Below are 25,307 nucleotides of genomic sequence, written 5' to 3' on the forward strand. Positions count from 1 at the left end.
CTCTATTCCCAGCCTTTCTGGGCTGCCTACCTGTACCTGTGGGAGGGAAAGTAGCTCAGCAAAGGTCTGCTCTGCAATAGCGACAAAGCTCTTGGCTGCTTCCTCTTCCTAGCTGCTTAGGGAAAAAAAAAAGTAAAAAATGACATTTCCCAATCCCAGGCAGGGTGTTACATTTCCTCAAGAGGAAGCAACACAGTATCAAACAGCTGAATCAGCTTTGGGTTGTGTAAACTACACCTCCATCACCCAGGGAGAGACATCCACTCTAATCCCAGTGTTACTAACATCTACAAATCCACACGGACCACCCCGTTGTTACGGTAAATCTGCAGCTCTGGAAGTCTTGCATAAACTAAGCATCAGAAAACCCATGTGCATTAAGAAGTTGCTATACATCTTCCCCACTTACAGGTAAAATAAAAGGTTGTAGGTGTAAGTAAGACCATTTAAGGACCAGTATCATGAAGCTGTGCCCTAGCAAGCTGAAAATCTCTTACACTTACAGTGCATCCTACATACGCACAAACAGAGCCCTGAACCCTCTGGCTGCTGCTTTTTAGTGTACACTTCCCATTTTTGTCCTACTTCAAGAGCACAGCAACAGAACAAAAAATCTGCATCACATGCACTTTCAAAAAAATTTCTTAACATTTTCAAAATTACCATTGATGAGTGTGCAAAAAACCACGGCGTGTAAAGAAAACAGGCCAGTGAACTACCTAGGAGCAACATCAAACCACTTTTGAGAGCACGCTGAGCAGGGGAACGCTGAATGTTGGAACCGGCTGACGTGCACACTGGCAGGGTTCTGCCTCCCCACATTCCCACCAGGCACTTGGACCATATTTGGTAGAGTAATGAGGACGGAAGACCAGAAGGAAAAACCTGGCTTGGCAGGCAGTTGGCAATAAAGCCTGTTTTGTATACGCTGTAATTTGTGGTCACTGTCTTGGTAAGTGGTGATGCCTTTCATTTGCTCTGAGCATGCGCTTCCTCTGCCCTCCAGCCCTCACCCCAGCCTTGACCAGGCTCTGAACCATGGCTTCCAGCATGACTGGGGGCATGAGAGCAACAGGCAAAAAGGAGTCCTGATTAACAGGGGACAAAACAGGCAAGAAAAGAGCCTCTGGATACCTTACAAGCTAAAGGAAGATGATGAGCAGGCTCATGACCAGATGGGAAAGATCAGAACGAGCTGCAGTGCAGCTTGGTGCAGTCAATTTTTCTTTTGTTTTAAACTTTACAAAAAGGATCATCCATAAGCAGAGCAAATTAACGAGCAAATAAACACACATCCAGATGAACAGGCTGGAGAACGTTCAGATAAAGCGGATGTCTGCAGGTGGGCAGGGCCTTATTAATCCTGCAGCGCATCATGATCTAAACACTGATGCAACCTGAAATACAGGCAGTTTTCTTTGAGGTCTGCAGAAAACAGAAGTCTTTGGAAACTGAAGGACAAACATTATGTTTGTCTTCAGAAAGGAAGCATCCAAGAAATTATCAGTCCATTTGTACAACTTTCATCCCTAGAGTAATTCTGGAACAGAGTAAACAGGGGTTTTTTATCCCTTCTTTGCATTGTTTACCAGCTATCAAGAACAGTCTGTGTCACACCAAAGCATTTTCCCTTTTTGACAGGAGCAGCATCTGAGGCAACATCCTTCAAACCAGCTTGAGGAAATACAACAGTTAATCATTAAGAAGGATATGCAGCTGAAAAAAAAGCCTCTTCAAGAGCACTTGACCACCCAGCAGGACAGTGAATGCTGCTATTTTGCAGGAATCTGTCAGGTTAGCAGCTTCATTCAGCATTTTAAACAATTTGATGGTGTGAAAGAAGGCATCCCATGGGTTCTGTCAAAGAAGGAATGGCCAGAAAGATGTTCAGGGACACAATTGGACTGTAAAAAAATTGCAGCAGTTTTCCAAATGGCACACCAACACAAGCAACAAAAGTGCAATCCAATAAAATTGTTAAAAGCTTTCTGCTTAGGCCAGAGAAATCAATTTTGTAGTAAGGAGACTGACAGGGCAGCCGCATTGCTAAAAAGCTCTGACATCGCAGAAAGCCACAATCTGAGGAGCAGCTATAGAACAATCCATTGCCACAGAAAGAAGAAGCTGCTCGTTCTGGATGAACTTGGGGGAAGAGGACCAAGACATAAATAAGGTAATTGTTCTGCTGGCTTGAGGCTGACAGTCTGACTTAGATAGCAACACACTCAGCTCTAGAGAAGGCCAACAAGAATGATGAATGATTTAGACAGCATAACTTAGGAGATAAGGTTGAAAGATGCAGGCTTTTTTTTTTTTTTTTTTTTTTTTAAAGCAGAGAAGAGCAGAGACAGAACTCGAGGCAGCATGAGCAGAGTGCAAACCAGATAACCAGATGCTAAAGAACCATGACCCCTGGCGAGGGGTGGACAGAGGAGAAGGCAACTTAATTTGCAGCGAAATCAATTTAGGTCAGTTGCTGGGGGAGTTTTCTAATTAAGGAGAATACAACAGTGAGAACATTTGGGAGAGTCTTCCACTAGAGATTTTTTTACACATTGGACAAACCTGCACCAAGAGTGCAGTCCTGGCACTGCTCAGCAGAAAAGCACAGGGAGGTGGTGCCTGACAATTCTCTCCCAGCTCTACCTAAGCTTTAATACCTAAGCAGTATTAAACACCAGCCAGGCAGGCTGGCAGCAAAGTCTTGTGTCTTTTTTTTTTTTTTAGTATTTTTTAAAAATTGTTTGGAAACAGAAGCACCGAGGTACTAACAGTCTGACTCCTGTTCTTACCTCTGCTGTCAGGAGCGGTTCCAAAGAATGTTCATCAATATGGTGATAGGTGCTTTATATATATATGTAAATATAAATATGTATATGTATGGATGATCGATACCATTTCACACATATCTCAAACAAAATAATGTTACACATCTAATAAAAACAGCCCAGCGTTTCCAAGGCTGCAGGATTTTTGCTGCAAGTCAAGCTCAAACACAGACCTCTGAGTCCTGCACACAGGGAGGCAGATGCCCTTCTCTGACTGCTATGTTAGCAGTTTTCCTACCTTTTATTCCTCCTAGGAAAACCAGCCACAAAGTTTTGTACGCAGTAAAAGCCCTATGAAAATCACCTGTGGAAAAACATCAACTAATGGCTCTGCTGATCTAGTCGAGGCTGTCTACAGGTGAATACTCCCCCAGAGCACGATAGGATGTGAAGTTAAAACTAACTAGGCATACCCTGAATAACTTTCCCTGTAGCCAACTTTGACATTTGAAGGTCTGAGCAATTTAACACCTTTTACAAGTATGCAGCTGGTATTTCTGAAGTTTCTACACTGACATTTTGTGCAAAGGAAGGAAACTAGTGAGTCTAAGAGGCTTTGAAGTGCAGGAGGGAGAAAGGCCCCAACAGGGGAAAGAGACAGACACGAGCTAATTTTGGTGCTCTCACTGTCATTGTCAAAAAACCCAAAAATCAGCGGACTTTGTCTCAACTTGCTACATTAAAACAGGTTAAGAAGAAGAGGCAAATGTATAGCTAAGTGCCTTAAAAATGCCTCATTTCTCGTATTTCAAACTTTACAGAATTACACTGTACATGTGCAGAGAGTTCTGAGACAGCAATTGCTGATAGCATGGGATCTAATCAATCTTTCATTACATCAATAGGAAAGGATGCCTATCGCACATACCAACTTGTTCCTCGCATGAAACGCATTCTGTTGTTTTTCTAGGGGGTTTTGTGTATGGTTTTGTTGTTTGTTTTGTTTTGTTTTTAGCACAGAAGATGCAGGGCCAGCTCCATGTCCAAAGCAAGACATTAGTTTAACTCCTGGTTCAAGCTGCTCCTAACCTTTGATCTAGCTTAGTAAATTTTGTCCGGGTTCCAAAGAGTGACTGTGCCTGAGCTTAACAAAACCTCTTTCTCCCTAAGCTTTCAATCTCATCATGCTCTTAGCCAAGTCCATTTTAGCAGTTTGAGCCAAATTAAACAGAGGAGAACTTTAATGTAATAAGCTAAGAGTATGATTACTGGAAGTACTGCTTAACTAGAAAACATCTCTTTGTAGACGCTTTGTGCACGAGTCATCAAAATAATTGCAGGACTCTGGCAAAAGCAAAACAAGGAGCAGCGAGTATTACTAGAATACACTGGCTGTTCTACAGCTCTGCAGTGACAGCAGCCATTGTAGTTCTCCACGGAGTTACTACCTTCAGAAGACCACTCGGCAATAATCAGAGTACAGCTGTACAAGGGATACTGTCGTGATAAACAACACAAGGTTTGCAAGCAAAAAGAAAGGATTTCATTAACCTAACCAACACAGTTGGAGAAAAGAAAGAAAGAAAGAAAAAAAAGTCCCAAAATCATCAACAAGTTTTCAGGCTCCTACGTGCTAGAGACCTGAGGCAGAATTTCCGGACCTGAAAGTCTGTCTCCTTTCTGTGCCTCCCACCCAAACCCAGATTGCTTTGCTGTGGTAATAGTGTAGATTTAGTTTCATCAAAGTGATCTCAAGTCTCCTACTTTCACCACGATTCAACAGAGCTAGCAGGAAGCTCATCCAAAGATAGAGATTTTAATCTGGTTTTGCATTTGGATTTGAAGTATTACCTAGCAGCCACATTTCCACAGCTGCCAATGCAACCCATGGGGCTTGCGCCCATAAAACATTGTTTTGCAAATATCGAGTAAAGCTGAAGTATTTGCGAATGATCTTGATGAACCTTCAATAACCCTGGCAGATCTGCTCCTTCCAGACCCACCACGTCCATTCCTGGACCTGAAGGTCTCAGCTGCTGCCTGGCCATGGTGCTGGGGTGAGAAGGGAGGGGGGTTTCTGCAGTGTCCCCACCACACCTGGGCTTCCACTCACCTACCTCCTGCTCTTGCGTGGGTGAGGGGAAAACCCTCCAAACCTGAGAGTTTCTTTTTCTTTTTTAATGAAAAAATAAATCAGCATTTCCCTTTCAGGGGAAATTTTGAATATTTGAAGTTCCAACTCAGAACTAAGTTTATTGAATACTTTCCAGTGAATGGAAATACCCAATCTGTGAATAGCTCAGCCTAGTAAGCATTGAATCACCACGGCTTACAATTCGGTGTTCATCTATCGACTCCTTTAACTATCTCATGGCATTCTTTAACTGAATTAAAATTCACAAAAAAGAAATGAAGTGTTTAATTATTCTAGGATGGCCAAAACTTAAATTATTTAACATAATGTATTAAAATAGGAAAAGATCACTTATAAGGAGTGATTAAAATCATCTTTGGCTGTTATTGCCAGCAAAACTGTAGAACTAGGGAAAAAAATCCAAACAATCTTGCTTTTTAATGTCACAATTTATGCCTTAATTTTGAATGATCTGCTCACTGAACTGAAGGGAACAAAGTATGCTTTCTCTGAATCTTTCAAAGAAGCCATTGCTAATGTGTTTATTTGGCACTTGAACACGTTTGGGTCTAAGCAACTAGGCAATGGCTTTCATTAGTTTAGCAACCTGGCATTTGCAACGACTTCAGCAGCTAACAAAGACATAAAATACCGGAGCTATGTTTGGTAAGGCTGCAGCAACCTCAGTCAAATTCTAGTTTGAGAATTTATTAACTCTCTACAGCACTAAGAAAAAACATGCCAACGCCAGAAAGTAGCATGGCACTGAGTACGCAGAGGGTGACAGCAGAAGTCTTGTGCACAGCTCCATCTCCATTTCATTACCCCAGCCACAAAACCAGCAGCTGTAGCATTCCCCACCGATTGCATGAGCCAAGTTCACTTCTGAAAGGGAAGAAGGCAAAGCAACACTCAAGATTTTCTACTCTGTACTTTGCATGCCTCAAACATGGCTTCTCATTACACCACTTCTGTCTCTGTTTACCTTCTCAACCCAAGAACGAAATGCAATTATATTGAAAGACATTCAAACATTGTTTATATAAATGAACAAACATTTATTCATATAAACAAGCAGACTTACAGATCAAGTAACTGCAATGAAGAACAAAAAAATTATAGCAAAACTTGGAAACCGTCAAGCTAAAAATACCCTAGCTATAAACAGGACACTAAGATGAAAATATACTCAGACACTTACTTTACATGCCAAAACACAGGGTCAGGAAATCCATCCATTAGGAAGTGTGTCAATTAATATTATTCAGGAAACAAAGAATTACCCAAAACATTTCTGTACAGTGATCTAAACCATCCTCTGCATCTGTGTCTTCCCTTTGGTCTAACACCTTCCATCTGGTGTTCCCCCCCTCCTTTGGCTTTATGAATTTTTTTTTTTAAACATAAACACCAAAACAAAACTCACGAGAATTTAGGGTCAAACACCAAGGATCATCTTCCTAGATCACCATACTGAAAGCCACAAAACTTTATATTACACCATTATGCTTACTTACCTTGAAATCATACATTTCTGTTTGTCTAATGGTCTATGATGAGCTACATTCTAGATGAGGTAGATTTGAGAAGTATTTTTATCACTATAACGATAAACATGTTGTGGGGGAGAGGGAATGAACTTGGCAGAGGAATTTAATTACCCTTTCTCCCCACGCTATTCCTTTACCTCTGGAATACCAGACAGCGCTGCTAGCTGACTTTGTATAACCTGAGTTTTGTTTTATTTCACTGAAATCCCTGAGGTTTTATTCTTCTTTTGTTTCATTAACCAATTTTTATGACGTCTTTTTATTTTTTTAGCCTGATTGTAAGTAAAAGATTTAAGCTAATATGGGGTCTGCTAGTTCTGCTACATGTCTTCTCTCCTTTTGACCTCTGGTACCGAGAGATGTGGAAGAAACTGTTTATCTGAGGCTCAGTAGGGACTGAGGGAAGAATTGGATTTATTGAGAGGGAGGGAATATATAAGAGTATAAAGGATGTAAATTTGTAGCTAAAACCCAAGGGCTTTTATTTCTACTTTTTGCTGAACAGTATGTTCTAAACCTATAGGATTTAATTTCAGATTTTCGATTGAATGGAGTTTGAGGACAGGGCTAAACTTTAAAACGCTTAGTGGCTACAGAATTTGTTCCTAGCAAACTTCTGAGGACATCTCTTCCCAGTCTGCTAAGATTGACTGCATCACTGACAGACGTGTCTGCACTTAATGGGAGAAGCAAGAAATTCCTGAACACTAACTGTAAACAGCTTGCACCGATCCCTTTCTCCCCATTGCATTACTTTCTGCCTCCAGCACAATTAAGGAACTGCTGTTAACACTCTTGTAGCACAGGGTAGAAACTAATGCTCAGAATTCTGAGCAGAGAAATCTCACAGCTGTGCCAGAAAACATCTGTTGAGCTTTGCTGGGTAAAGCAACCTCAAAACAAAACCATCAAATTAACAAATCAAATCACGATTTACAACAATAAAAAAAAAGTCATCAAGTTAACATACAGAAGAAAAATATTTTTAGAAGTCAAATCAGTACCTTGTTTTAAATTGCTAAGCTCCTAGAGGGGAAGCTCAAATCACAACCTCATCACCACAGAAAGAATAAAGCTTACCCCTTTGGAAGAAGGTCAAGGTTGTCACCCCTTCTTCCTTCAAATCCATCAGCTTAGCAGTAAGGATGGGTCTTGAAGCCTTTGAATTAATTTGGTTTCAGTGGTTTAGCACCTGCTAATCAATTTGACCACAGCTCCTCAGAGTCACACATCCAACTTGGTAATTTTGCTGGACAGACTCAAGATGACTTAACTTCCAAAAACTGGGTGTTGTCAGGCCAATATGGCCAAAGCAGAATCAGTGTGGTAAGACTCAATACAGTTACTTGCCACTACGTAACACAAGTAAAAAATTCTATTTATCATCTTAAACAAAGTATAATTAACTCAAGAAGTCCATAAAGGCAAGGCATCCGAGGACAGGCACTTGAAAGGTTAAAAAACCAGGTCTTTTCTATGAATAGTCTGAATGCTAACAGGAACCTGGAGTGGCTTTCCATACACATTTTAAAAGAAAAAACAACTCTCTTCTATGGGGTTTGACCAGGCCACAGTGGCACACACCAACCAGAAGTGTAAGAAGGTCAGTCCATAAATGCCCTTTGGAAAGCGCCTTGCCCTTGATCACATGAAACAGGCTATCTACACACGGTCCGTGTGCTGGCATCCTACCAGCAGCAGCTCAGCACAGTAGCACTAATGAGCCACCTACTGTAAACGAGCCTCATCCCACCGGCTGCAAAACAGAACCAAATACTTCAGAGAAGTCACAGTGCTTGCTCCAAAAAACTCATTTACAGTCTAACATGAGGCACAAACACGAGTGCAAATGACAAGTAATAAGGCAGAGCTGGCTGGAGCCAAAATGTGAGATGCTGCAATGCAGTCACGTGAAATTTATGCACATGCTCATCTTGAATGATCCAAGACAAGTATTCTAGCAGAGACGGAGGAATGGGCACTGTTCGCAATGTGTCTTCTGAACGTCAGAGAAGTAAGGCTCAGAGGGAACTTGGTAAGCTGAAAGCTGGTGAATGTCTTGCAGGTCCCTTCACATGTACATTGTCACCTGAGGTACGGGAGCAAGAATGAAAGTTTCCTCATCTTTCACTGATAAAGCAGAGCTTATCAGTTTTCGTTTTCAGAATTAGCACACACTGGAGTTTCTGTTAAGATTAAAGAATGAATTTCTTCTTCCTTGATTAACCTGTTGTAAGCATGCACCTGATCATCCTTTGCACATCTCTGAAAGAGAACAACAACATTTTTAACACCACTTCCTCATGACGAGCATTGTTTTTTCAGCCCAAGACGACAGACCCGTTCCACAAGGCGTAGCCTTTATTATGGTGAAAAAGCCACGGTAGCTGGACAACAAACTGTGCTTCCTAGGGGCATGGCTTAGGCCTGGTTGATGGAAGAGTTGTCCTCTCTGGAGATGAGGAAGACTGAAGGTTGGTCCCCACCTCAACAGTGCTTCCTACTACAGCTTAGGGGCAAAGCTCGGGCAGGAGGATGTACAAGTGAGGATGTACGTGCTTAGTAAATTTTTCACTGAGACACTAAGCACACAGAGAAGATCAAGATAATACCGAGGCAAGAACATAGCATTACTTGGGCAGTCACAAAGCACTTGTCAAGGCATGACAAAGCGTAACAGCTACCATATTTATGATCCCCATGGCTGAGAGTCCCGTCTTAGTCCCATAAAGGCCAATACATGCTGAAATATGTATTATTATATATTATATATTAAACTAGGAGGCCCCTATCCGTGGTACTGGTGAGGCCGCCCCTCGAATCCTGTGTTCAGCTTTGGGCCCCTCACTGCCAGGGGGACGTGGAGGGGCTGGAGCGTGTCCAGAGCCGGGCAGGGGCTGGGGAAGGGGCTGGGGCACGAGGCTGATGGGGGGCGGCTGAGGGGACTGGGGGGGCTGGTCTGGAGAGGAGGAGGCTCAGGGGGGCCCTGACCACTCTCTGCAGCTCCCTGGCAGGGGCTGTAGGCAGGGGGGTCGGTCTGTTCCCCCAGGTAACGAGCGACAGGACAAGGGGAAACGGCCTCGAGTTGCACCAGGGGAGGGTTAGATTGGGTAGGAGGAAAAATGTCTTCACTGAAAGGGCGCTCTGGCACTGGAACAGGCTGCCCAGGGAGGTGGTGGAGTCACCATCCCTGGAGGTGTTTAAAATATGTGAAGATGTGGCACTTCGGGGCATGGTTTAGTGGTGGCCATGGCAGCGCTGGGTAAACAATCCAAACTAAATGATTCTATGCTTTCCACATAGTTCTAGTTTATTATTAGGTGAACTTGGAATGCCCCCGTAGAAAAAGGGAATTTTTCTGGATTTTGGACTCCATTTGCAATTGGGAAGCCTAGGCCTGAAAAGGAGACTTACTTTCAGGAAGCAAGCAATTCCTGCAACTCCTATTCAACTGAGAACATGCAATGCACATGCAGCACCAGATACCCAGACAGTCATTATCCTCTGCAAATGTTTCACAGGTGGCACAAGTTCTGAGATGCCACAGTGAGTCAGAAGGTCCCTTCCATACGAGGACCGCATATGAACAGGACCACAGGGAACAACAAACGTTGCCTCATGTCCGGGTTTGAATTAGGGCTTGTCAGTGTACTTCCCTCGAGAATTTCATAAAGAGCTGCTGAGTTAAAATTTGTTCAGAAATAAGACTTTCCATAATCAGCATTATGTTTATTTTTGCTGAAATAATTGCCCATAGTCAGTCTTTCATCAACCAAACCCTGAAGCAACTATAGTTAGTTTTGCTCTTTCGCCAATGACAAGCTAAATGTCCTGATTTACTTTATAGCTAACTGATAAATGTGAAAGTGCCAAAAATACAAGTTGATGGAAGTCAGATACGAATAGCTTTATTCAGCATCATAAATATCAGCAACTAGCGGAGAAAGACTTGAATGTTCAGGAGAAGTAGTTTAACAGAGTTGCAATAAAAACCCCCAACCAACCAAACCCCACACCACACAAAAAAATAAACCACCCCAAAACAAAACCACTAATCCCCCCTCAAACAACCCCAGAAACAACAACCAGAAAACCCTCACCCAAAAAATTCGACCCCCAAACCAACCCAAAACACATTTAAGAGACTAGCAGTCTGTGAACTAACAGAATAATGCAATTCTACCAACGTATTTATAAAGGTATATGCAATTTGAGGGGGAAAAAAAATCCCCTCAGCTTTGTATAATTGTTTCTGAACAACTCTTACTATTGTAAATACTTAATCTTCATACAACGTGCTTACTTCCATACAGTTTGGTTTTAGACAAAAGTATTAGGAAGAAGGAAATTGGAAGCTTACAGATTCCAGTTCAATAGATTAGTTGGCCCAACAGCTTCTTACTGACCTGGGAATCCTCGTTCTGCTCTCCAAACATGCGCTTAAGAATTTCTCTAGGGTCCGGAATTGGTGGGAGAATTAATATCTTCAGCCTTCAGAAAATTAAAACCAGAAGATTTCGATAAAAGATATATTAATTTAAAAATTACCATTTCAGAGTCATACGTGGGTGCAGTCAAGAAAATTTGTGGAGTCAGCTTTGGCATCACTGGCCAGCCTTCACTTCTGTGTAACTGTATCCATTTCTTATTTTTACTCCCCAAACCAAAAGGAAATGGGAATATTCACACAAACAGATGCTAGATAACTTTCACTCTTGACAAAGAGAGCAGCAAATGTAGACTTTTTTACAAAAATCTGGTAAAATATACTTTACATATAAGCCTAATTTTTAATTTAGACTTCATTGCTGAAAGAGACAGGATGCAATGGCTGTGCAACAAGAATCTAACTGTAAGCAGATATAAGCAACATTACCCAAGTGCAATCACAGCATCTGTATAGTCTGTAAAGCTAATTCTAACGACTAAGGCACAATGGTGCTGCCATTTTTGCTATGCAATACTGTTCCGGCTAAAAGAGATGCTACTGAAACATGCCACATCATGGACAGTTACAATTCTTCTCTCTTGCAGGTAACACTAGTCAAAGACCGATCAGAATTAGTGGATTGCAAATAAAGAGAGACTATTATTTACCTTTTTAGATAAACAAGCAGAATTATCATAGATACTGCTACTATTAATGGAATGGTGATTATTAAAACGAAATGGAATGTAGAGTCCACCTTCTCACCTGGAAAAGGAAAACAAAAATTTTAGAAACTTAGGGATATTTTGAGAGGCTTTTTATGACAGCAAATTAAGTAATTCTCTAATTTGTTCACAGACTGAATGTTTTTCAAATACACTAGCACTTTTGTAGGCAACGACTCATTTTTCAAAGCATGATATTGTGATGTAGATACATTTGGCAGGAAAATGCATAACCAGCAAGACTCAAGGCTTAAAAACTGACAGCACTGGAAAGGGGTGATTGCACAACTATATAGATGGCAACCCTGTCAACATATATAGCAGTACAGGTAGTAACTGATGACACTGCTGAAGGGCTAGAACTCTCCTGCCCTCTTTGTAAGTAAAATTAAATAGATATAGGGAGGTGATCTTTGACTCCCATTTATTTAGCAGACAAAAGGTATTTGATGCTTTACAGATTAAGAATAAGGTGCAGCAGATTGCAGGAACGATTGCTCTCACCAACACTCTTTTCTTCACTCCAGTCACTGTAGAGCTTGCTGCTGTAACACTCAGGCTTTGGTTTTGCTCTCACTTTGAAGATGTACTTGCTGCTACGATCAACACTAGGCATTGACATATAATTATTTTCAACCTAAGGTAAAAAGAAATGTTAGTAATTTCACAAAGCAAATTAATTACCATTCTCAGTCATTTACAAGCCTGTTTCCATTGTGCAGTTAACGTACCCTGAATGTTTTGATGGAAGATCTTTTTGTGAATACTGTACTCCACAAAAAAGGACATAGTGGCATTTAACCAGCACAGACTGCCTAAACAGATTCCAAACCTAAGATTTATTCTTATTCACTGCTACTTCTATCATGCAGCATTTGGCATCAATGATTAAACTAAGACTCAGCATCTGGAATAGTGCCTTTTTTTTTTTTTGAGAAACATCTTAGATATATGCTGCCATTCCCTCTCTGTCAGGGCAGCAATGTTGATCTAACTTCAACCACACTGAAGTCTTCTGTGATACCTCTACAGAGACACATACCCTAGATGGGATAGAACTTCACTTACTTTTGATCCAAAATGCCAGATTCACGAGACAAGTTGGTATTATTCGAGTCTGGTAAATTTAGGGTAGGGCAAACAACTAAATATATGCCATAGGAGAAGACTACCACCTTACTTTGAAATTTATCAGGCTGTTAACCATTCTGATCAAACAGTACAGTCACTTTTGCTATGCAGATACAGGCATGAGTATATCCAGACACTGAACTCAATGCTTTTTATATGTACATTAAAATCAGCATATCTCAGAGTGCACTTTTTCTCCCCCTGTTCGCTTTTTCCTTTTTTCCACCCCCTGCCCCCATTCTCAGTGTTTTCACCCCCTTGCTTTTCTGTATAACATTCTGTGTTCTTATGTGCACCAGAAAATAATTTTGCTTTCTGGTAATCAAGTCACGTCATTCACGAACAAGGCAGTCATATGACCAAGCGCAGACCAACAATCGGAAAACCCAACACCAACAGACCAGAGTCCTGTATCACTGAGCAGCAAACAAGTACATGCACCATTGTGTCTTTCCTGATAAGTGTTGTTTACTTCAGTACATACTTCTGTATCGGACTGTTCTTACACGTTACGGCTTTGCCCTAACAAACGATGGCAAGGATTCAGAAGACTCGTGTGAACTGTGGTGTATAGATATCACTGCCAGAAACCTTCTGTATGGGAGAAAAATCTTAGGTCCACGCAACACTTCCACCTAGTGCACCAGACTCATTCACATGCAGCATACACAATTTTTCATTTTTAAACAGCAAATTCTGCATTACTGTGAATATAGCAACACAAATTAGAAGAGATACCTAGGAAAGAAATCACAGTTAACTGTAAGTAATGAAAAATTACTTTAATTATCTGAGCCGTGTCCAAATCTCCATTGTGATATTCAACTTCATAAAATAAACAATTTTCTGGGAAGGTGTCTGATTCACTCCATTCTAGATATATTTCATCATTAATCTTTGACAGCATAACTTGTCTCGGTGTAGCAGGTTTTACTGAAATGCAAAAAGGAAGAATTAGTTAAAAAGTGTATCACACTGTTTACAAAAATTGTTCAAGTCCTGTATTGCATATTACTACATTTAATACAAGTTTAGGAACAGAAAGGAAAAAGTCACCACCAAAAAGTCAAGAAAAAATAAAAACCAGTAAAGAATAAGAGTTAAAATGAATGGAAAATGATCCCCGAACTCCCCAAATATCCCTCCACTCCTGAAAAGCAAACCCTGTCTATATAATTCCCAAATCAAAGATCAATAGAAGATGGGAGCATCTAACATGCAAACATATTGTCTCATCCACAGCTTAGGAGGTGCAAGCTTTCCAAACACAACAATATACTAGTAAATTTGGGGGTTTTATTATTTTTTATAATGTGGTGTTAAACTTACCAAGGGTGGTAGGATTTTTACTTGCACACACAGGCCTAATTTCTTCAGAATCATCTCTAATCAAAATACTTATAGCTGGGTAAGTGTTGGTGACTTTTGGGAAGCTAAGATTGAAAGTGCATCCAGAGATTCCTTGATGCATAGAATAGTTACTGCACTTCTTATGGTCTTTCAAACCATCAAACCTATGGGAATAAAAATATTTTTTTTAAATGTCAAAAGAATAGGACAGCAAGGGGCAAGCTTGTTTTCAAACCTGTGTTAAAAATTCTACAGATTAATCTTGCATTAGAGCTGTACTATAAAAGTAAAGCTAGGCAAAGTCAGAAGCTTCTGATTTATCTCAAGCTTTAGAAAGAACATTATTTTTTAAAAGTGTCAAGTAGCAGAAAGAGAGGCAGGTTTGCTTTATGTCACAGCATCAAAAATAACAGCTGCTTTCAGCTTTGGTTCACATTTTCCAAATTGGAAAACAATTCTGAGGAAAAAAGTGTTCAGAAAGCAAACTAATTTGGATCACCTCCCATCAACAGAATTTTACTTCTGTGCTAGAACAAGCTAATCCATCTCCTTCAGCTATGCCCACGTATTGCAGCTCTTGCTTGAGACAGTTGAGATTCACCAACTGCCTGCATTTGCTTTTCAAAATGTCAGTATTCACTTCTAATAACAGAGAAGCTATGACAAACTTTCTTCCTTGCTTCTCTCTGTTCCCCAAGTCCCAGTGAAAACATGCCAGTAGCTTTTCCTCCTGAGAAAACAGATTATTTTTTTTTAAAAATTTATTTAACAGTGATATAGATTCAGTTAGAGCTTCATTTAGGAGCACAATAGGAGTGACGTTTTCCTACCTCACATCTCAACACACATGGGCTGGGGAAGCCAAAACAGTCAGGACAGACGCCTTTTTTATCCCCGCTTCTCACCTCCCGACCCTGGGGCTGATGAAGATGGGAGGCATTCAGAACAGTGAGCAACGTGCAGATCCATCAACCTGCTTTCCTAAGCCTCCACTTCAGCAAGTATCACTGTGCACTGGCTGGATTTGTTTGTTCTAAGCTAATGTTATATTCACATTCATGCTGCATGAAAAGACAGCGTTTAAGAGGAAAGTATCAAGAAGAATATAAAATGGAAGCAAGCAATAACTTTTCAGGTAATTGTTCATTCGTTTCTGAAAAACGAAAACGAAACCAAAAAAACCACCTCACCTGCATTATGGAAAATGTATCTTCCAGTCAAAAAAAAAAAAATAATCAAGGGTTTCCTTAGTTTTCAGCTTTAAAAATGAGCATTTTTCTTTCTAAGCAGCATGAATTAAAACACTTCGCTGTCACTACAGCTACATCTTTCATTAAAATTCAGGGGTAAGTTGAAAATACATAGCTCTAATCTAAAACATTACTCCAGTAAGTATCCATATACCCAGAAATTCATATCTTCAACACCTCATTGGTACTGTTCTTATAACAAAGAAAAGATTTCTTTGAGTAGCAGCCTAGAGAGAGAACAGTCCTCTCCACATTTAACAGAAGCAGCAAGTTTTCTGCTGTCTGCCACCCAAATGCATTAAATCAAAGAGCTAGCCTGTGAGACTGCCACTGGAGAGGAAGAGGAAAAAGTTTATTTAGTTCAGATAACAGAAAGCCAATTTAAAACTGCAAGAAGCTTTCAGAAAAAAAACTTCAATATTTCTATAGAAGCTAATGCAGCCTGGCATCTCACAAGCCCCATCGGCGTGCAGAAGTATGCATAGATTAGCATGCACAGATCTCGATGCCAAGGTTTTGCTCACACCACAACTCTGTTTCTTTGGAACAAGTCTATTTATAGCAGTCAGCTGGCAAGCAGGGATGATGATAAAAAGATATTCTCCATAATTTTCAAGGTGAATCGGTTATTTATGACGTTGAAGACACAAACAAAAGTACTGCTAAGTGTTATTAGTGCTTTCATACCATTTTCCAATGACTCAAGAGCTAACACATACATTAGTGAGTGATTCTGACTTAAACAGCACGTGTTTGTTGGGCTGCAAAGAAAGCAACTAATACATGGGTCTAGCTCAGTTCTCAATTCTTCCCTCTTTGAATCCACAATTAGAAAAAAATTAGAAAGCAATAGCTGTTTTTACAGTGAGCTACAGAAGCTGCCAGTGCTTCATATAATAGTTATATCAACTTCCCAAAGAGACTCAGCAACGGCCACCCTTTGGCCCCGTGAATTTTTCTGTTGGACAGGACACAACACTGATTTGTACACAATGCCCTGGGACCTTGCAAAGCAACAGGAAGCAGACAAGTAAAATGTGCAACGTAAAACTAAAGATCAGCACTAAAGCACTTCAGAGTTGAGAATAAAAACGTCATACGAACCAGTAGAACAACGTATAATTGGTATCACTGCTTGTGTTCTCCCCAGGGCGCCATGTACAAACCATGTACTCCAAATTGTGCCAAATGCAGCTCAAGTCAACAGCAGCAGTGCCTGGAATACCTGCAAGGCAAGTTGGAAAGGTCTCTTATTTTGCTAGGACAGTCTTCTCCCCCATTTCCAGAAGTAAAACATCCCATTTTACAGAACTGAAACTGTCTGGAAGGCAAAGGTGGGTTACCTCTCAGGCTGCACTGCCTATCTCAGCACAGCAAATGATGAATTCCAGTTGTTTATTGCTTGCAACAACTGAAATCTTAGCAGAGGAACTTTTGAATGCAAGCTAATCATAACAGCAAATCCCAGTTTCCACCATGTCTGAGTTACCTGATGCTAAGGACAAGGTGTTGTGCCAGGAAAATATTTTCTCTTAAACTACAGCTACTTTAGAAAGGAGTTAAAGTCACTGGCAGTTATAGGGATAGCACTTAGCTTTGTTATAGTTATTACAGCCATCAACATGAAAACCAGTCAGCATTTGATTACAGTTATCTTCTCCAGATACAGTATTAGGTTTCTGAGTATTCTGAATATGGAAATACCTGTAGAACTTAAACATGGACAAAAGCAACACCGGGTAAGTTGACTATTTAGTTGACACCCATATACCTCTAGACATTGAACCTCTTTAACATACATTCTGTAACTTGGGTTTTCAGGGTAAGTACAAAGGAGTACATAGCAATTGTGAATAGAGATGTCAATGTATCTCCCAGGCAGAGTCTTTCATATTCAATCTTGCATTTTTGTACAAATTCTTTATTATCACATTACAGCATATTAGATATTTTTTCCTTGTAACAAGTAACAACATCTCCATGAACTGAAAGTAAAAGGCATGTTAATTTTACCAACAGTCCAGACTTTTATTGATAGCAACCACCCAACTACCATCTACTTCCCAGCCTGCATTCTCCCTGAAGCAGCAACTGTCTAATACTATAGGAAAATGAAGCAGTCTTCCTATTAGAAGGGGCATTGAAAAATATTTTATCTGCAAGCGGACTTTTAAAAGCCCCGGCCTGTTAAGTACATGCTGTCCTAATGATCCACTTCCCAGGGTTCCCAGAATACCCCTTTGACAGACCGACAGACAAGCCTGGTAAGATCTCAGATTCTCCTGTCCGCACACGGTTTTCATCCACATCAAGTCACACTCTTGGGTCAGACAGACTTTTACTACTCAAGGCAAGAGGCTCTACTGCTGTACCTCCTCGCTTCCAGCATCCAGAAGAATATATTATCCCTTACAGTCTGCTTCCTAACAATTTTGCTATGGATCCCTTGCTTCTGGGTGTCTAGAAACAAAAAAATGTTTTTCCTCTATTCATTTTGCTACGCACAGTTTTGTAGACCCTAGTCACCTCCTTTGAAAAAGAGCAAACCCTACTATAACTATTCAAGTCATTTATTTATTCGACAGGTTGCTAAATTTGCTAGATTCATCGCTCTCTCATTTACAACGGTAACGTTACTTTAGGGACTTCTGCTTGTACAGAAAATCATACAAAATAAACCGACTTAGGTGTTAAGTTACAAAGTCAGGAGGCTTAATACAACCGAAGTTATCTCTTGTCCCATAACCACAGCACAGCAGGGACAAGAATGACAGGAACCACAAAAATCATTTAAATGTCTTGGAAGAGCACAAGCTTCCCCATAATTTTTTTAAGCATCAGAAGACTCTGTTTATGTTTAAATGTAGGATAATTGAATTGCTCTGTTGAAGCTCCGTCAGTTGAGCTAACCCTTGTGTCTGGTATCTCCCCATGACGTATTTCTGCAATATTTTGCTATAATAGCAGAGAAAACAAGGCCAAGCCAGGTCTGTCCCAAGGTCTGGCTGCTGCATGTGTTACCTTTGGGCAGAAGGGAGGTCTCCACCCACCGGCTGGGCTCGCTGACATTACCGTACTTGCACTCACTTCTCACTTTGAAATGCATTTCCTCATTCAAGGACGTATCTGTCACACGGAAGCGACTCTTACTCCATTCCTGGGTTTCAAAGGGGGAAGAAAACCAGAACATTTGGTGTTCAGAACATCAGACCCACGGGAATTACTAAGAATGTAAGAATGTGTTACAGCCCCTCAAAGTCTGAGCTCAAAGCCAAATGAAACAAGTGTCTGACAACGTGGAAAGCCTCAGCATCACCTGGCTTTTCTTTTTCCTTATCAGGCAGACTCAGAACTCGAAGGAAAACTACTTCTACTTCAGCAAGCTGTAGACACGAGCAAAGGCCACAGAGAGATCAAAGAACAAGTATAACGTGGGGGAAAATGATCCTAGAGTAAGTCTTCATGGATAACGCAAAACGAGCGTGTTTATACTACAGCTATACAAACAGAGCTTACAGATCTAACCTGGCACCTTCCTCTGTGTGTGCGCACATAAGCACATGACAAACATAAGAAGGAACATTTGAAGACATAACCAAAAGCAATAAGAAGAGTCGACACGGATTTAAGGAGCAAAAGAAAAAGAAAATGAAAGCAAATCCACAAACAGCAATTAAATACAGTGATACCACATCAGGCCCAGGTAGTCCATGACCTTCCATTTTCAGAAGACAGTTTGTCTTTGTATGAGAAAAAGGCTTACCCTTTTACCATAGTTTCTTGAGCATCTTTTGTTGGGCTAGGGGGATGCCTTTTATTTAACTGGAAACAGGATTAAAAAAATAAAAAAAAATATCTTTGTTACGACCAAGAAATGGTGTAACCACTTGTGTATTAAAAAAAATAAAATAATATTGGCACTAACAAGAGGGCAAGGAAATTAAATAGCAATGGACAAACTAGGTTCTACCAGTTGTTGTGCAAAAAAGATGCACCCAGATGATGCACAGTCTGTTCCATCCTGTCATGTGAAACTGCTGTCCCACAGCTCTTTCACTGCTGCTGACCTTAACGTCCATTAGACCCTTCCACAAACTCATTCAGCTCGTTAACCAAGCAGACTTTCAACTTGCTCATTGGTTAATGAAAAGGTAAATAGGTTTCTGTTGGGTTCACAAGTTCAACTGGCTCATCTAAAGGTCCAGCTAAGATCATTAGAGAAGGGGGTGTCAAAAATGAAATACCACCCTTTTAGCAGTGTTAAGCCATTAAATAAGTTCAGGTGTTTGAAGGATCACAGTGTTACTTCAAGCTCAGGATATCCTGGAGCTGTCAGAAAGACTACGGCAGTCACCGCACCGAGGCCATGGCAGACTTCAGGCCATAAACCCGTAACAGGGCTCAACAACGGGCTGTTCCAAGAGGCTCTGTATCGATTTTAACTGTATCTGAAATAGCGGTGCTGCTGACCCCACACTTGTTTATTCAAGGCTTCAGATTCTCATGGGTTAGAATTAGAGGCTGACAGCGTATCGTCTCACCAGCAATAAATGGTAAAAATGTCCTACAGCTCCTTCGGTACCATGGCAATGCTGCTCTTGGTCCTGACCAAACACTTGTTAATCCACACCAGGGATCACATCTGGGCTTGCAAACCATCTGACACAGATGGAAAACAAATGCCCAAACCAAACAAGTTCTACAATTTCTGTTCCAGGACACAAATGTGTTCCACGTTGCCTTTGCAACACAACCCCCATGACTAACCGTAAGCGCAGGGCCAGGGCAAACGTGGGAGCACCATGCTTGGCGTTACCTCCAGAAGACAAAAGCTGTCAGATCACAGCTACACCAAGGCTAAGGTGCACACCTCTTTCTTAAACTGAGTTCAAAGCAAAGGAGAATAGCCTTTGCAAATTCCCTTTCAAGTCCTAAGGATGCAGACTGCCCTGCATATGTTTTATTTTTCCTAGAAAGCTGCATAAGCAAAGACTGAAACAAGAGTTTTCACATTATTATTATTATGGTAGTTCTGTGTTATCGGTAGCAGCTCAATTATCAGAGAGCAACAGGCAGATTTTTCTGACCTGAAGATCCCACATACTGGTATGACTCATTTTTGAGGTTTTGATCCCATGACAAGAATTACAGGCTATATTAAAACTGTATTGTTATATATAGATACATATTCATATGCTTACACACAGTTTTATCACAACGAGACATTTACTGGAGCATAGCAAAGTTTAAAGAGGTGATGCACTCACTCTTTTGTGCTGAAGGACCTCACCAATCACAATGTCACTGGAATACTCTAGGTCACAGCTACTGCTGACGTTCTCTGGGGGGTTCCATGTCCAGTTCAGGGTGCAGATTTGGATAAATGAGTAGTCCAGGTTGGATGGAGGTGGAAGAACTTTTGCTCCTAAAAGAAAGAAGTTATCAGTGTCACAATCCTGTTGGTCCACATTTTACCTTTTGTACTACTGACAGATTTTTAATGCTCCAACAGAAAAGAACACAAATGACTCCTCAACTTTCTCAGCTCATATTTGCTATCAGATTAAGCTACTGCCCACTAAATTATTTCTACTATTCTTGCTCAGTCCATCAATTATTTAAATAATTATAAGAAATGCACACACTCAAAAAAAATCACTGAAAAGTAATTTTTAAGAAATCGCAGCATACAACAATATAGTGGCTGTGGTAATGAAACTTATGCTTGTGGAGGGAAGATAAGTCTCATTTTTCATGTCTTTTCCACTGTGAATTTGCATCACACATGCTGAAACTTTAGGAAAAGTAGCACACATATTTTGTGGAGCAATTAATACTTTATTCTACCCGACAATAACCCATCAATGCAGTTTTAGAGAGAAAACTTTAAAAAGACAAGTGATTGCATCTTGCAAGCAACAGTCAGAACCACAATTTAGCCCAAACCAAGCAAAACCGAGAATGTTAAAAAAACAACAAAGAAACCACAATGCTTTTTCAATTACTCACCTATTAAACTTTTAATGCTATGCCCTAGCACAGTGAGCAAAACCAGTGTGGGACAAGTGGCAATTTACTGCTGGCACACTTCAGCAGTACATTTTTTCACCTCTCCAGAAGCCATGTAGAAGCAAAGGAAGAGCCATGACTCAGAGATAGTTGCTGGGATAAATCCATTTGTGCGTTGACCCTTCCTTACTCTTGTGCACTGAGTCACAGCCTACTCAATACCCAGTCACACAGCTTAAAGGTTGCATTAGAAAACAAAAAATTAGACAACTGCCTGGAAAACTTAAAGTATGTGTCAGACTCCAATTCTAGAAAAAAAAAAAACCCAGTTGGTAATTCCCTAAGAAAATGAAAGTCAGTGAATTTTGTTTTTCTAAAGGGCTATTCTAATGTGTACTATTAGATGTTAAATAAGAGGCCAAACGAGACTGCTTCTCAAAAGTATCTATAGGTAACATCACCGAGGCACCACCACCTATTAGTCTGTGGAAAGTACCCTTGTTACGCAGTAGTTTCACAAACCTCAAACTGATATCAACTAGCACTGCAGGTCTTGCTCATCCCAGGAAACTTTCTCATCCCAACAGCCAGGCTCAACCTGCTCCAGCATTTGGGAAAGAGCAGAATAATTCCACCAAGATCAGTTTTCCCATCTGAGTCACGGTGCAGCACCGTTTCCTTCTGCTAGCACAAGGAAGAGTGCAGATGGAAAGGCAAAACAGCTTATTTCAGCAAGAAATCTGCTCAAAGCATCCACGTCACTATTATCTTACATTTCCCAAGAGACAGAGCTGCCAAAGCTTGAAGAAAGTTCATCAAACTCCTGGAGCTTTCTCAGACCTTTGCGTAGTTCAAGGCCAGGCAGTAGCAGAGAATGGCCACCATCACCTGCTGCGTGCCCACATGTATGTGTTGATCATGCATGCTTGCACAGAAAATTACTAGGATTTACTGTTTTAGCCTAAACATGCTTAGCTTTTTTGAGTAATTAGAACTTTTGGGAAGTTTTTGTTTGTTTATTCAGTTTTATAGCTGACCTCAGGAGCAGAGAAGAAAACTTTGTTCTTACAAAAATACAGTCTCCCCCAAGAAAATTGAACCTAGCCAGATCTTCTCTGCCTATCACCTGTTCCACTAACAAAAACTTATGAGTGGTTTCAGGAACAGCATCGGGGCCTTAAGTTTGCAAATGACATGTCCTTTAGATCATGTAAACCCAACAAAAAATAATATTTATTCAACAAGACTGCACAGCTCCAAGCATTCTGTCTTTTCGTGATCAAACTTTTTATTACCTACAAGAGTCACAAACCATTTCAAAAATTTACACTGCCATCCCTGATTGCCATTCTGAAGTTCTACATGTTTCCTTTTAATAGGTCTGATTAGGATTAATTGCATTTAAGCTTGCAGATTTCTAACCACACAAAGAAGTAGGAATATTCAAGGTTTATAAATAAATTAATGAACTGTATTAGCACAGAAGTTCAAATCTAGTACGTTTTAGATTAATCCATACAATCCTGAAGCTCTAAAGCCCACGGCTTTAACATTACATTCAGCTGAAGATTTGCTTTCACTCATAGGCTTGGCCAGTCTTGTACTTTTGTTGTATAAAATATACATAGAGGCTAATACTTTTGTTACTAAAATCTAATTGCTACAGCAATTTAGCAGAACAACTCAAAGAGCAACTACAAAACATAGGCAAGATACTATTTCATTTTAAAAAAACAAAGCCACGGTGAAGCTTCTAAGAAAATAAAGCGCAGCAGCAACCACCAGGGATTAACTGGGGCACTCCTGCCCAGACAACATTTCATTTCGAAAAGCCGGGATGAGGAAATCATCAACATCACGTATCATAGAAGTGTTGTAAAACTTGTATCTGTATTTTGCCCTCCTTTATTTTCTGGAGGGCGATTTCATCGTTATCAAACGAATTGCAGCCAGCTGGAAAACAGCGATCCTCTGATGCCCGCAAGTGTATTTTTGCACACCAACAAAGACAGAACTAACAAAGCCTCGAGCCCCGGTTCTTGCCCAACCCTTCCCGGCACAACCGCATCTTTCCCGCAACTAAAGGTCCGCGCTGCCAAAAGCGTGGGAGCTGCAAGGGCCGGCAACGGCGCGACCGAAGCCCCCTGGGGGGGAACCGCTCCCGGCCGGCGCCCCCCGCAAACCGCTGCCGCGCCGGGCCCCCGCGGGGCAGGAGGGCGGTGGGCTTCGGCGTGGGCTTCGGCGGCAGAGGCAGCCCCGGGAGCCCCAGAGAAGCGCTCACGCGCCTTCTGCCCACCTCTCAAAGGCTGCCCTGCGGAGGGGCGATTCCCCAGCACCGCCGCCCCTCTGCCCGGCGAGCGGCAGGGCGCACCGCCGGCTCCGCTGACGCGCTGCGGGGCCGTTTCTACTACAAAAAGAACGTATTTCACCGAAACGCGTGGAGCGACGTGCCCCGAGCCTCCGCCGCGGCCGCCCGCGCCCCCCGCCGCCGCCTCCCCACGCGTGTCCCGGCCCCGGGCAGGCCGGCAGCGAGCGGCCCCGCGGCGGGGCGAGCCCGGTGGTCCCGCCGTGCCCTCCCCCGCCGCCCCTACCTGCCGCCGTCCCCGCGGCGGCCGCCCAGCAGACGGCGAGGAGCAGCCGGCAGCGCAGCGGGGCCGCGGGACCGTCCATGGCTCCGGCGGCGCGGCCCCGGCTCCCACTTCCCGCGGCGGGGGCCGAGCCAGACGGGAAGAGCGGCGGAGCGGCCCGCCCAGGTTAACCCGAGCGGCGCGGGGAGCCCGCCGGCCCGCCCCGCTACCTGGGCAGCACCGCCCGCCCCCGCCCCGCCTCCCGGCCACCGGCGCCCGGTGCTCCCCGGAGGCCAGGGCCGCTTCCCACGGCCCCCCGGCCCCGCGCCCCTCCCGCTGCTGTCACCCTCTGTGTCACACCCTGCGTCGCCCCCTCCCTTCCTTCCGATGGCCATCGCTGCCGCACACGCACGCCCCACAGGCGCTTTCCTTGCCCCCTGTGCCACCCCGTGTCACCCCCTGTGACCGCAGTGTTGCCCAAGGGCCCGGGGTGCGCCCCCGCAGCGCCCTCCCCTCCCCTCCCGCTGCACCCTGACCGTAACCCCGGCAAGATCCCAAGGTCTTGTCTTGGGGGTCAACATTTTCCTTTTACAGCCTGATCTACACGCAGCCTCTGTGGTCATCGGGACGTGCCCATGACATCCCTACACTCCCAGTGGGACAGCAGCGATGGTGGCACAGCCCCGACCAGTTCCCCTGGTGCTGAAGCTGGTTGTCCGACCCCCGCCCCTGGCAGGACCCCTGTTTGCAAAATCCCTCCTGCAAATTCAGGTCATTTCTACAGTTCTCATCTGTACAAAAAAATGCGCACTGTTCATTTTCTGAGCCACTACTACAGATTGTTCTTTCTACAAACTTCCCCAAACGCCCTCTGCTTGGGCGCCTTCCAAACGTGATTTGGCCACTTGCTGTCATTTCTACGGGTGTGACGTGGCAAGCAGTTTTCCCGCATTTTCACAGAAGCTGAAATACGAAGCAAGTGATATTTTGATACGTTTTCAGGATAAGAAAACATTTGGGATAAGGTTTTTTCCTTCTAAACTAGATTTTCGTGGGAGCTAGCAAGCTTGCTGCTAGTTGCCACCCGAATACAGCTATTATAAATAGGGTACAGATCTAACAGAGAGGAAACTTTGGCTAAGCTTCAAGGCAAATCAAAACACATTAGTGAAAATTATTTATTCCTAAGCCAAGACAATGTTTCAGCATTTACTCAGCTCTTCAAGGAGTTTTGCAAGAGTTCATCTGCTTTTTAGACACTCATTTTAGAAAAAGGGAAGTGGATTTTTTTATGATAAGGCGGGGAATATCCTGTATTAATGTTTTTTTGGGTGGTTTTTTGTTGTTTGCTTTTTTCTTTGCTTTTCTGCCTGTTTGGTTTTATATTTCTGGGA

At 42.3% G+C, this 25,307-nt stretch overlaps 1 protein-coding gene across 1 annotated transcript; it reads right to left on the reverse strand.

Annotated features, from left to right (window-relative positions):
* Window positions 1-5,924: 5,924 nt before the first annotated feature.
* Window positions 5,925-24,139, reverse strand: IL13RA1 (interleukin 13 receptor subunit alpha 1). Its single transcript, XM_080365879.1, is given in 11 exon segments — window positions 5,925-8,602; window positions 8,604-8,717; window positions 10,859-10,943; window positions 11,550-11,646; window positions 12,111-12,243; window positions 13,519-13,670; window positions 14,067-14,251; window positions 16,442-16,562; window positions 18,359-18,494; window positions 20,605-20,762; window positions 23,938-24,139. Coding segments are annotated over 11 exon segments (1,290 nt in total). The 5' UTR covers window positions 24,017-24,139; the 3' UTR covers window positions 5,925-8,572.
* Window positions 24,140-25,307: the final 1,168 nt, after the last annotated feature.

Source organism: Falco punctatus (assembly GCF_963210335.1).
Source record: "Falco punctatus genome assembly, chromosome: 15".
Taxonomy (NCBI): Eukaryota; Metazoa; Chordata; class Aves; order Falconiformes; family Falconidae; genus Falco; species Falco punctatus.